The 11,957-nt window shown below is 34.7% G+C and overlaps 2 protein-coding genes and 1 long non-coding RNA gene across 3 annotated transcripts; all 3 read right to left on the bottom strand.

Annotated features, from left to right (window-relative positions):
- Window positions 1-1,464: 1,464 nt before the first annotated feature.
- Window positions 1,465-2,021, bottom strand: LOC113304060. The gene is made up of 3 exons (XR_003338022.1): window positions 1,845-2,021; window positions 1,687-1,726; window positions 1,465-1,586 (listed from the first exon to the last, which is right to left on the bottom strand). It is a non-coding gene; the product is annotated as an uncharacterized LOC113304060 (long non-coding RNA).
- Window positions 2,022-9,467: 7,446 nt separating this feature from the next.
- On the bottom strand, window positions 9,468-10,190 carry LOC113304922. Its single transcript, XM_026554042.1, has one exon. The coding sequence runs from the start codon at window positions 10,188-10,190 to the stop codon at window positions 9,468-9,470; it is 723 nt and encodes a 240-aa protein (XP_026409827.1).
- Window positions 10,191-11,133: 943 nt separating this feature from the next.
- Window positions 11,134-11,880, bottom strand: LOC113304921. The gene has a single exon (XM_026554041.1). The coding sequence runs from the start codon at window positions 11,878-11,880 to the stop codon at window positions 11,134-11,136; it is 747 nt and encodes a 248-aa protein (XP_026409826.1).
- Window positions 11,881-11,957: the final 77 nt, after the last annotated feature.

Raw genomic sequence — 11,957 nt, 5'->3', positions numbered from 1 at the left:
AACTTCGCCCAAAAATTATTATAGCGGTCTTGCACAATGCAGAGTAATAAGTTTATCCCGCATTTAATGTCATCCCACACATTCATCGGCCTTCGACCAATAATCATCTTCTACTCTCCCATGAAAAGGTTTTCCTTCCTCAATGAATAATATAAAGCTATTGGCCAGTTTTTGGAGGCACATTGACTATCACCATTTACAAAAATTATGAATCATGTATTTTTTGAATCATGTAATTTACACTTCTCATGAGTACACCTTCATGGATGTTGTGCAATTCCTGCAAAAGAAATAGTCGCACGCTAAAAAGGAAAAAACAGTATTAGCATGTAACCGATCCGCAGTATATAACTGAGAATCAAGTCACTGCATGCTTGGATTTACATAGCAACCAAAAACAGATAAAATAGGTTTGCATGTAACTCCGCTGTATATATGATACCCTATTCTAATTTGCATCAAATACGCACGAGCAGTTAAATGCAGCTTCACAGCCTGCCTGATACATCAAAAATGTTTATTCATGTGTGATCAATTGGGAGGATAGTTGTGGGCGCACAATGTCAGTTTACATACACCACCGGATTGTTTTCTCGGCAGGGCATCCTAGACATGTTCTCTCCTGGGAAGACTAAGAACACTACAAGAAAAACTAGCTTAAGCAACCGGTCGATTTAAGTTGCAAAAGTCTGTTTTGAGTCGCTCAAACCCTTAGAGCGATTAAAAGTGGCACTCGCTCTGGAGTTGCAAGAGGTGGGATCTGTAAAGACCTAGAGCAACTAGGTAATCGCTTAAAATGTTGTCCAACTACCATGTATCGACTAACTAAGGTCATGGGTTTAAATATACTCCAACTTACTTGAGCGAGTAATGTACTTAAATGGTACATGGATGAACCAGCTAAAACCTGATGCTTGCTACATGAGTTTTTGAGGTATTAGTTTTTAATCTGTATAGACTTTGAACAACTTGACTGAAATTCTTAATGTCGCTGGTATAGTCTTTAAGCAATTTGTCTGAAGTTAGTTGCTCAAACTCTCATCAACGAAAATATTAATTCTGGTTAGTTAAAAGGGCTTTCCGACTACACCAATTCCGATTCAGATGAATAGCAATATCAAATCAAAACTAATACAGAGAATAATTAACCAAATCATGAACATAATTGATCAATTTTATTATTATTATTATAAATTCGATTTACAACCATTTATTACAGGAAAAAGAAAAGAAAATACAATTTCATTTCTTTAAAATAAAAAGAAAAATTACAATTTTATCAAATACACTTCAATTTTACACCTAAAGATTTACAATTTTCAATTTTATCAAATTACAATTTTACAATTTTATCAAATACACTTCAATTTTACACCATTGATAAACCACTTCAGCTTTGTAGCACCCATCACAGTTCCTCAAATCTCACTGAAAAAGCTCAAAAACACTTAAGAGAATCTCACTGCTGCGACCTAATACCATTTAATCTGTTTTTCGGCTCTGATTCTTAGATTACTAAAGTGAGTACTGATTATAGATCTACTTCATGAACATCCCTCCGAAAATAGAAGTGAAAAACTTGAGTCCTGCATTTAGAAACAAACAAATACAGACATTAACTTTAAATCAGACATACAATAACATCAAAAACTGAATCAAGAAGCTAACTTGACATCGGGTACCTACCCTTAAAGCTCAATGAAGTAAACTTCACCTGATTTTACACCTGATTTATTCATTAAAGAAAAAAAGATCAGACCCGTTGGAGACAAAAAACAAAGAAATATAAAGAACTGAAAAATGTAAAGTAATGACAAACATGTTCATACATATTTAACCTTCACCTGAACAGAACACCAAAAGCTGGTAAAATGAAAATCCATTTGTTTTCGTTTTAGTAAGAGCTAAAACGTAGATCAATAAAAAATATCAGTAAAAAATTGATGAACATCAACAAATAACCTCTATCAATTACAAGAGAGACAATTTATGTTTGAGACGAGGGAGGCATTCAACCTGTAACAGAGAAGGAAAGAGAAGAGAGAAGGGGAGAGAGATTGAATGGAGTTAGCGGCGGAACGAGTTTAGAGCAAAAAAAATTAGGGTTTCTATAAGTTTCCAAGGAGAAACGAAATACAACCCTTAGGATTAGAGAGATTATGAACTAAATTGACGGCTAAGATTAAAGATGCCACGTCAGGAACTTCTCGATTGTTCTTGTACCATGTGACTATGTGAGACACATTGTAGTCCTCCCATGAAAATGTAACTGGAAATTTTGTGCCCCGTTCAAAACATGGTCTTTTTTTTGAATTGGTCAAATAGAAAATTCGCTTAATATGTAAAGCATTGATTATTGCGCTGCATATTTTCCGTCAAATTACATGGGCCACATAGGAAACTTTTGGCTATGGTGGAGAATATTTTGGTTGATCTCGGTTTGGTTCTAGGCCATATGTGGTATGGCTGATTTTGGTCCATGTAGGCTCATTTTGTTTTCTTTTTTCGGGAGGAATAAAAGATCTCGCTATGTCAGATTTTATACTATAAGATCAACCTTGGTATAGGGGCGCCAAGGAATGGTAGAGGGGCGGTAAGGGTGATAGCAATGTCCCTCTAATTGGTTAGGGGGTGTCTTATGAGGTTGTTAATTGACTAGATTACCCTTTTCACCTCAAAGGGACTAACTTACTCTTGCTTTTGTGGTAGAAAATACTGAATTGTCCTTCCCTATTACTATCCCAATTCAAACTGATTTTCAAACACTAAACTTGATTATTAACAATAAGGGTTAATTGATCATTTCCAAATTTTATTTGATAAGGGGCACTTGACTTACCACTTAATAACCCTTTTTGTCTTATTATTCCTTGTCGCCCCTCTACCATTCCTTGCCACCCCTATACCAAGATTGTATAAGATAGTGTATACATCGATCACATATATTAAAGTTAAAGTATATGAACGATGCAATAAAACCAAAATATTAAGTGCATGTAATCCATAGAGGTGATGGATGATAATATTTGAGGGACGGTATCATGTAAAATTTTCATCTTTAAGAATGACTAGATATGTATCGGACATTTTATTTTAACCATTCTTTTGAATTGGTTGTGCGGGATTTCGCCGTGCTCCTTGACGATGTATTTTTTTTTAGTGTTATCCCGTCCTATCTCGATGCATTACTTAAATGGAAAAAAGATAGGAAACATGTGTGAATTTGATTTATTTTTTCCTTTTATTTTGATGAGAATATTCCCATGAAATCTTACCCTTCTGGAGCTTCTTGGTTCATAGCCTGTATGCCGTTATACCATATTTGAAGTTCATGACCAGTATGACTACTCAAAATTGCTTCATGAACTATGTGATTAGTCGAAATTCAAATCTGAAGCACAAAGGAAACACACTTTCTTATTTTTATTCTTCATTCCCATATTTTTTTCGGAATTTTTTTATTACTGAATATTGATAATAATATCCTAAATTTATTGATATATTTTTTGGATTTTTTTCATATCGAAAATTGATAATAAAATCGAATACACGAGTTTGAACTAGCACAAAGAGAACACACAAGCTTCTCAAATGCTAAAGCGAATCTACACCGACCCTTAATTTTTGTAATCCGTATGACACTAATCTGACCAATAGAAAAAATAAGAAAATGTGTTTTCTTTGTGCTTTCTCTTTGTGCTTTTGTGCTTTCTCTTTGTGCTTCCGGTTTAAATTTCGATTAGTCACATAGGTCATGAAGTAATTTTGACTAGTCAAACAGGTCATGAAGTAGCTTTAGTTCACACTGTTAGACTCAAGAAGCATAAAAACTATGAACCAACCGGCAGGATTCTGACTTCAAACTTAGCAGGATACATCATCGAAATCGATAAATATGAAGCTCAATGTCGATTCGAACTTCAAATGTGGTATAACGGCATACAAACTATGAACCACGAAGCTTCGGGAGGGTTCTGACTTCAAACTTAGCATGATATATCATCAAAATCGATAAATATAAAGCTCGGTGTCGATCCGAACTTAAAATGTGGTATAACGGCGTACAAACTATGAACCAAGAAGCTTCGGGGGGGTTCTGACTTCAAACATAGAAGAATACATCATTGAAATCGATAAATATGAAGCTCAGTGTCGATTCGAACTTCAATATGCGATATAGCGACAAACAAACTATGAACCACGAAGCTCTAGAAGGGTTCTGACTTCAACCTTAGCAGGATACATCATCGAAATCGATAAATATGAAACTCAGTGTCGATTCAAACTTCAAATGTAGTCTAACGAGATACAAACTATGAACTGGGTATGGATCAACACCGGTTTCAATACCAACAGTTTTGTCGGTCGACCCCCCTCACTTTCTCTTGGATTACGTCGGCTTCTCATGTTATTGATAATTTTAGCCGCATGTCCATACTGTTTAGTCAATTTCACATGTTATATATTAACCTTATCCAACATCGCTCGCTCCACGCGATTTTCCTTGGATTCCATGGGTATAATTGTATTATTTCCTATTAATTTGAAACGAATTTCACCCGTTATCAATCAATTTTGTTCAATAGTTACTCGATTTTTCTTGGATTTCATGGGTTTATATGGTTGACTATTAAGTCAACTCAGATATTCATTTAGTTCGCTTAACGTATCCGGGACCAAAACTGCAAGGTCGGATATACTGCGCAAGGCGCAAAAACCCTAACTTTTGCAAGTTAGTCAAGGTAATATGTTAAATTCTATGTGTTGACACAGAATTCTTTTAAGTTCGTTGCCAGAGAGCAGCATGCTTTCTGATTGAATACCTTATGCAAAGACCTTATCCTTGATATTTGGAAATTCGTGTTACTCTGCTGCGAGTGAACACAAATCGTCATGCCATACCAACATTAAGGGTTCAACCGGGGAACATAGAACAGAAAGCATTCAAAGAAACTTATATTAATTGAATACAGGCAAGGTGCCAAAAATTACAGAATATTTGGGATTGTTGCTACATGCACCATTCTGAGTAAATTTCATAAGAAAATGTTGCTCAATAAATGTGCCAGTGAAGAGGTTGAACATTCGTCAGTTTACATGGCTCCGTTTCTTTGCAAAGTGGCGGAACATTGAATGCAGGGTTTTACAAATTTAGCGCTGAACTGAAAACACCATCAACACACACACAAATTCGTCAACTTCGATAAAGAAACTTGCTACGAGATTGTGAAAATGACCAGATTACCCTTATCAGAAATAAGTGCAGTAAATATTCTACAGATTGTTAAAATGACTATGACCCCTTCCCCAAAAGTTAGTGAAATGTTCATTTTGCCGTTAATTAGAAAATTTTATAAAATGACCATTTTACCCCCAAAACGAAATCTACCAAATGACTAGACTACCCTTATCAGAGTTAAGTGCAATAAATATTCAAGAGACTGTGAAAATGATAATTTTACCCTTTTACCTGAAAGTTAGTGAACTATTTATTATTCCGTTATTTTGAAAATTTTATAAAACTACCATTTTGCACCCGAGACGAAATTCTACTAAATAGCCAGACACCCTTGTCGGAGTTAGGTGCATTAAATAATCGAGGGACTGTGAAAATGACTATTTTACCCTTTTACCCGAAAATTAGTGAAGTGTCCATCTTGCCACCGATTTGTTTTTTTTTTAAATGATCATCTTTCCCCAGACTGAAATTCTAAGATGATTATTTTTTACAAATACGTATAATACCCGTGTGTATCCGTTCCGAACATTTATCGTATCCCGAATTACTAACTAGGGTCCAGACTAGAGATATTTTTTCTCCATTGTGGAATTTTATGGCGAAGCTAATTGCTTTTAAAGAAAAAAACAACTAAAAACTAAAATGTTGTAACTAATCCGTGTGGTATATAGTCGACCAATAGAAAAGGAAAGTCTTTAATCGGACGAGTATAGTGCAAATACAGATGTTCACATGGATTACTTCCTTATCCAACGGTGTAAATATTTAGGCGTCATTTTTCATTTTAAGTTTGAAGCTAATCTATATGGCATATAATAAGCCAATAGAGAATTAAAGTTTTTAATCGGACGAATATAATGTAAACACAAAGGCTCACACGGATAACTACCTTATCCAAGGGTGGAAAAACTGCCGCATCAGTTTTCATTTGGCTTCAAAAGATAATTGGGTCTAGAATAGTTGGCAAGCAATTTTGGCGGATTAATTTAAATTTGCCGCCCAAATTCTTTTGGGTTGAAATTGAAGTATGAATCTTTCAAGACTCTGTTCATCCCTTCCCCTAATTTTTCATCTCACCTCTTTCTAGGAAAAGCATCCAAGACACTATGAGTTTCTTTTGATCTCTCGGGGTTATATGATTAGCACTGTGGAGCAGTTTAATTTAATTACCCTTTGTAAACTTCTCTATTTGACGTTCTGTTCGAATTTCATCTGTATTTCCTTTACTTTTCTTTAAATTATGGAATTTGTTTGTTTGTTAATTTGTTTGTTTGTTTTTTTCCTTTCTAAAATGGGTTTTTATTTCACTTTAATTAGAAGTGGGTGTTGATGTAGTAAGGAAAATCAAAGATTTCAGATGTGCCTTTTGTGATAGAGGTGAGATTTTGTTATTTTGAAAGGTTTTGATATTTGGATTATGTAAAATTTAGGTTTCTTTTGTGCAATCTGGGTGTTGTTTGGCAAGCTTGAGGTTTTGTAATTTGTGAATTAAAGTTCCCATGGAGTTTTTTGTATTTTCTGAGAACTAATTAATTTAATTTTCCATGGAGTTCTCTTACTTAGAAGCAGAGATCACATTGATTGGACCCATTTTAAAACAAAGTACATGTGAGAGGAACAAGAAATTGATCAACCTATCCCCATTAAGTTTCTGGTTTAGTTGTTTTAAATCAATTGCTCCAGGCATGATTTTTATTTTCGGTATTGGTGTTTAAGATCAATTCCAGGCATGAGTAAGAAGAGATTATTCACAGATGTTTTTGAATCTCACAATCTATTCTGAATGGGTGGTGGCTAATACTTTAGTCGCTCAGACAAGTTTTCCCGACTAAATATATTATGAATCGCTGCTTAATCATAGCTTGAAGTAAATACCTATTAACCTACTAATGCCGTTGTTATAAGTTACCTGGAAAAGAGTTGGAGCGATTAACAAATTCCTTTAATCGCTAAAATTTAATGGATATTGGTTAACAGCGGCCAAGGTGTATGGTAAACGCAAGTTTCGTCGCTTGACTTTTAAAGCGACCAAAATATTGGGCAGTCGGAAATATTTTAGTCACTTAAACCAAGTTTTCTTGTAGTGGAAGAAAAAAAGTTTATGTTTTTGTGAAGTAAAATTTAATTTTCTTGCTTCTAGCTTTATGAGATTCTTCTGCTTTTGATTTCCAAATATACTATAACGTCGTGTTTACCACTTCTGAAGGGTCAGATGGAATCAAATCGTGACCTTAACATCTTTCGCCGTAGGAAATTGTTGACCACCCCAGCAAAATGAAAATAAGGTCACAGGTTTGATCCCAACTTACCCATCATAAGAAAAATGTGATCGTGGAAATTGAATTTTGAATCGTGTTGCTTCTAATTTCTACCACTTTTGAAGGGTTAGATGGAATCAGATCGTGACCTTAACATTCTTTGACATAGGAAATTGTTGAAGAACATCGCAACAAAATGAAAGTAAGGTCACAGGTCTGATCCCAACTTACCCAACATAAGAACAAGAGTGATAATGAAAAATAAATTCTTAATCTTATATTGGGAAGATGGACATAGATAATCGAATGTTTTTTTAGACCGGCTACAATGAGCTATTTATATTAATCTTCTTCCGTATCTTTGAAAATAAATATAAGACACACCCAACGAAAATCTTTTACAATTAGTGACATTTATTTCAAAAAATCAAAACAAGTTTTAATGGCATTCAGATGCTTAACAGCTTGAGGGATTCATTCCATCTATCCATATTTGGACAATCAAAAACTGAATAATTCTTTTTTGGGGTTTTTCATGTTAGGTATGTTCATCTTGCTCTCTACAATATTAATTATTTTCCTATATAGTTTTGATATAAGAATCCATATCCAACTTTCTTTTGATCCATATGATTATTATGTTGCTATTGGATATAAATTTTAGTTATCTCCCATGTCTAAAAGTTTTTCTACGATAATTTCGCCCAAAAATTATCATAGCCTCTTTGCACTATGCCGTGTAATGAGTTTATACTGCATTATGATGTCATCCCACACATTCACTGGTCTTCCACCAATAATCACCTTCTTCTCTTCCGTAAAAAGGTTTTCCTTCCTCAATCAGTGATATGCATAACTTTACTGGCCAGTTTTTGGAGGCACAATGACTAATTCCCTTTACAAAAAAATATGAATCATGTAATTTACATTTCTCGTGAATTTTTAACCTTCATGGTTATTGAACATATGCTGCAACATAAATGGTCATGCTAAAAAAGAAAAACCAAATTAGCATGTAATATTGCAATATATGTGGGTTCACTGAGAATCACGTCACTGCTTAGGTTTACATAGCAACCAAACCCAGATAAAATTGGTGCAATTTGACAACCTAATACATAACACTGCTTATTCATGTGTAATCTGTTGCGAGGACAGTTATGGGCTCAATGTCAGTTTAACATACACCATCGGCTTGTTTTCAGTCAGTGCACCCTTGACATGTTCTCTTGGAAGGCTCATGTAATTGACGATCTATGTTAGAAGATAGTGCCACAACCACGGCATTGGTTATCTGTATGTCGGTTCACTTGGAATCGTTTAATAGGAACTAGTTTCTTATTTGTAGAGTAATTTAACTAAGTACCCATCATCACGCAGACCATCAATTGTCACCGAGTCTGAATCGGGTCATTAGATCAATGTACATCAAACGATAAGATAGCTGTGTAAGCAAAGACAGGTGTGCACCAACATTTTGAATAGGTTCAATTCGGCAATAAGAATCTTGACAGCCTAGCCAGATGATACTTCATCGAATATATATATAGAGATTGTCCGTGCACCGCAATATATGCTTACCTATATTTGATCCTTGTTTCCTGATCTAACAGCATTGTTATTATTTTTATAATTCTAAATGGTAAAGGTCAATGGTGTTTAATTAGATTGAGTGAAGATGCGCTGCATATTAATTATGAATCATGTTAATAAAATTGGAAATAGATTAGAAAAGATAAATTTCTCATTTGAAAAATTAACATTACTAGACAGTTAGAATCATCGGGGTTTAAGTTGCAGCAAGTAAAAAAGCTAAAGATAATTGTAATGAACAAATATATGTAGTCAAAGAATTTGTTGTATTGATATTTACTTTCTTTTTCATTTACAGTAATGTGTACAAAAATCCATGAGCATTTTCATAATAAAACGCGAAAATGCTAATGGCTGATCAGTAGCCATATATGTTACTACTGGTTGAGGATGTTGAGGAGTGAAGCCCTGTTCTTGATTAAACACCTGAAGACAACTTCTAGTTTGTCTTCAAGATCTTCAAGGGTCAATTCAAGGGCTTTCAATGTCTTTTGCACATTGTTTACTTCAATGCCTTTGGTAAGGGCTTTGACTGCAATGTCAACCTTCATCACTTCAGAAGTTTCTTCATCGCATTTGTGTGCAACTCGCTTGTTGAGAATCAATTTAGATATAAAGGACTTGTTTTGTTTTGGCTCAGACACAAAGGACAATAGAGATTCAAGAATAGCAAGAGTAGTTGCTTCAACTTCTCTTAGGATACTACTTTCGGTGTCGATTTTCTTGTTTTTTAGATCTGAGAGGCACTTGCGGATCACCTTAGTGATCTTCTTTCTTGAGATCATGTATTCAGAAACTTCATTTGATCTTCTAATGGATGATTGGACTTCTTGAACGGATTGTTTCATTTGAGACAAAACATCCTTGGCAATACTACAAACATCCAACACCTTGATAGATCCATCCAAACCAGAGTCTAAGCATTCCCCATCTTGGGTAGAAAGGAAGTCTTCAACACACTCATATAACTTTTTGAGACCAGATAAATTTTGGCTGATTGATGAAGATGCTTCTAGTTGGCACAATTGTTCCTCCACTGCAAGAGTAAGAGGATGAGAGTTTTTAGGTAAACTGATGGAACGAACATGGAAGGAAGCCATATTGAAATTGAATTTGTAGAAGTAGAAAGTTTATTAAAATTCAGTTTTTTGGATGAAAAATGAATACCTATTGTGCAACTTATATACACAAAGCTGAAGGAGACATAAAGAATCTCAATGCAACTGGCTCTCTTAACCACTTGCTTGTTTTGTGCTAGCTTCTGATTTTATAGCCCGTGTCCGTTGGTTGCTCCTGATTTAAGCAACACATAACAGATAATAATTGGAGGTAATCACCACATTAGTATCTTAAATTTTGTCAGTATGACATATATATATATATATATATATATATATATATATATATATATATATATATATATGCACGACTGAGATTGTCGCTTAGACAAATGGAATATGACAGCCTTGATATGTAAGCGTGTAATCGCATTGGTTGATTGTCATTTATGCATTCACAGATTTGCTCATCAATGCGCTTTCCTGTTGTTTCCTAGCAACTGGAATCTTCACACGCACGTATGATTCATACAACTCAAAGTCCACGCAGTGAAAAAGCCAACATTTGGAATATTGACAGACTGCTTTCTATGTAACATGGAAGTTCATGCATGTGCAAGATATGCCTACCTTTAAGATCTCATGTTCCCTAACCTAACACCATTATTATATTTTTTATGATTCGAAATGGTTAAGGTCAATGGTGTTTAGATCCTACGAAGATGCGCTGCGCATTATGAATCATGTTATGCATAATTTGGAAAAATACATTAGAAGGTAAATTTCTCGTTTGATGATTGGGACGAGCCAGTAAAAATAAACTTGAGATAATTTGTGAAGAGACAAATATATGTAGTCAAAGAATTAGTTGTATTCATATTTACTTCCTTTTCATTTACAGTAATGTACATACAAAATTCCATGAGCATTTTCATAATAAAAAGCGAAAAATGCTTATAGTTGATAGTAGTAATATATGATGTTACTACTGGTTGAGGATGTTGAGGAGTGAAACTCTGTTCTTGATTAAACACCTGAAGAGGACTTCTAGTTTGTCTTCAAGATCTTCAAGGGTCATTTCAAGGGCTTTCAATGTCTTTTGCACCTTGTTTACTTCAATACCTTTGGTAAGGGCTTTTACCGCGGTGTTAACCTTTGCAACTTCGGAAGTTTTTTCATTGCACTTGTTTGCCACTTGCTTGGTTAGCATCAACTTAGAGATCAAGGAGTTCTTTTGTTTTGGTTCAGACACAAACGACAATAGAGATTCAAGAACGGCAAGAGTAGTAACTTCAACTTCTCTTAGAATAGTAACTTCAGTATCGACTTTCTTGTTGTTCTTTAAATCTGAGATGCACTTGCGGATCACTTTAGTGATCTTCTTTCTTGAGATCATGTATTCAGAAACTTCATTTGATCGTCTACGGATGGATGATTGTAGTTCTTGAACGGATTGTTTCATTTGAGACAAAACATCCTTGGCAATACTGCAAACATCCAACAATACGATAGATCCATCTAAACCGGAGTCCAAGCATTTCCCATCTTGGGTAGTAAGGAAATCCTCGACACACTCATACAGGTCTACAAGACCAGATAAGTTCTGGTAGATTGATGAAGATGAGGTAGCTTGTTCAGTAGCTTTAATTTGGCACAATTGCTCCTCCACTGCAAGAGTGATTGGATGAGAGGTTTTAGGTAAACTGATGGACCGAACATGGAAAGAGGCCATTTTGAGAAAAATCAGTTGAAGATGAAAGTTTATTAGATTTTAGTTTTTTTGGATGTAGAATGAATACCTATTGTGAA

This window comes from Papaver somniferum, chromosome 8 (assembly GCF_003573695.1).
Source record: "Papaver somniferum cultivar HN1 chromosome 8, ASM357369v1, whole genome shotgun sequence".
NCBI lineage: Eukaryota > Viridiplantae > Streptophyta > Magnoliopsida > Ranunculales > Papaveraceae > Papaver > Papaver somniferum.
The sequence above is the reverse complement of the archived record's forward strand: the minus strand, read 5'-3'. Positions and strand labels throughout refer to the sequence as shown.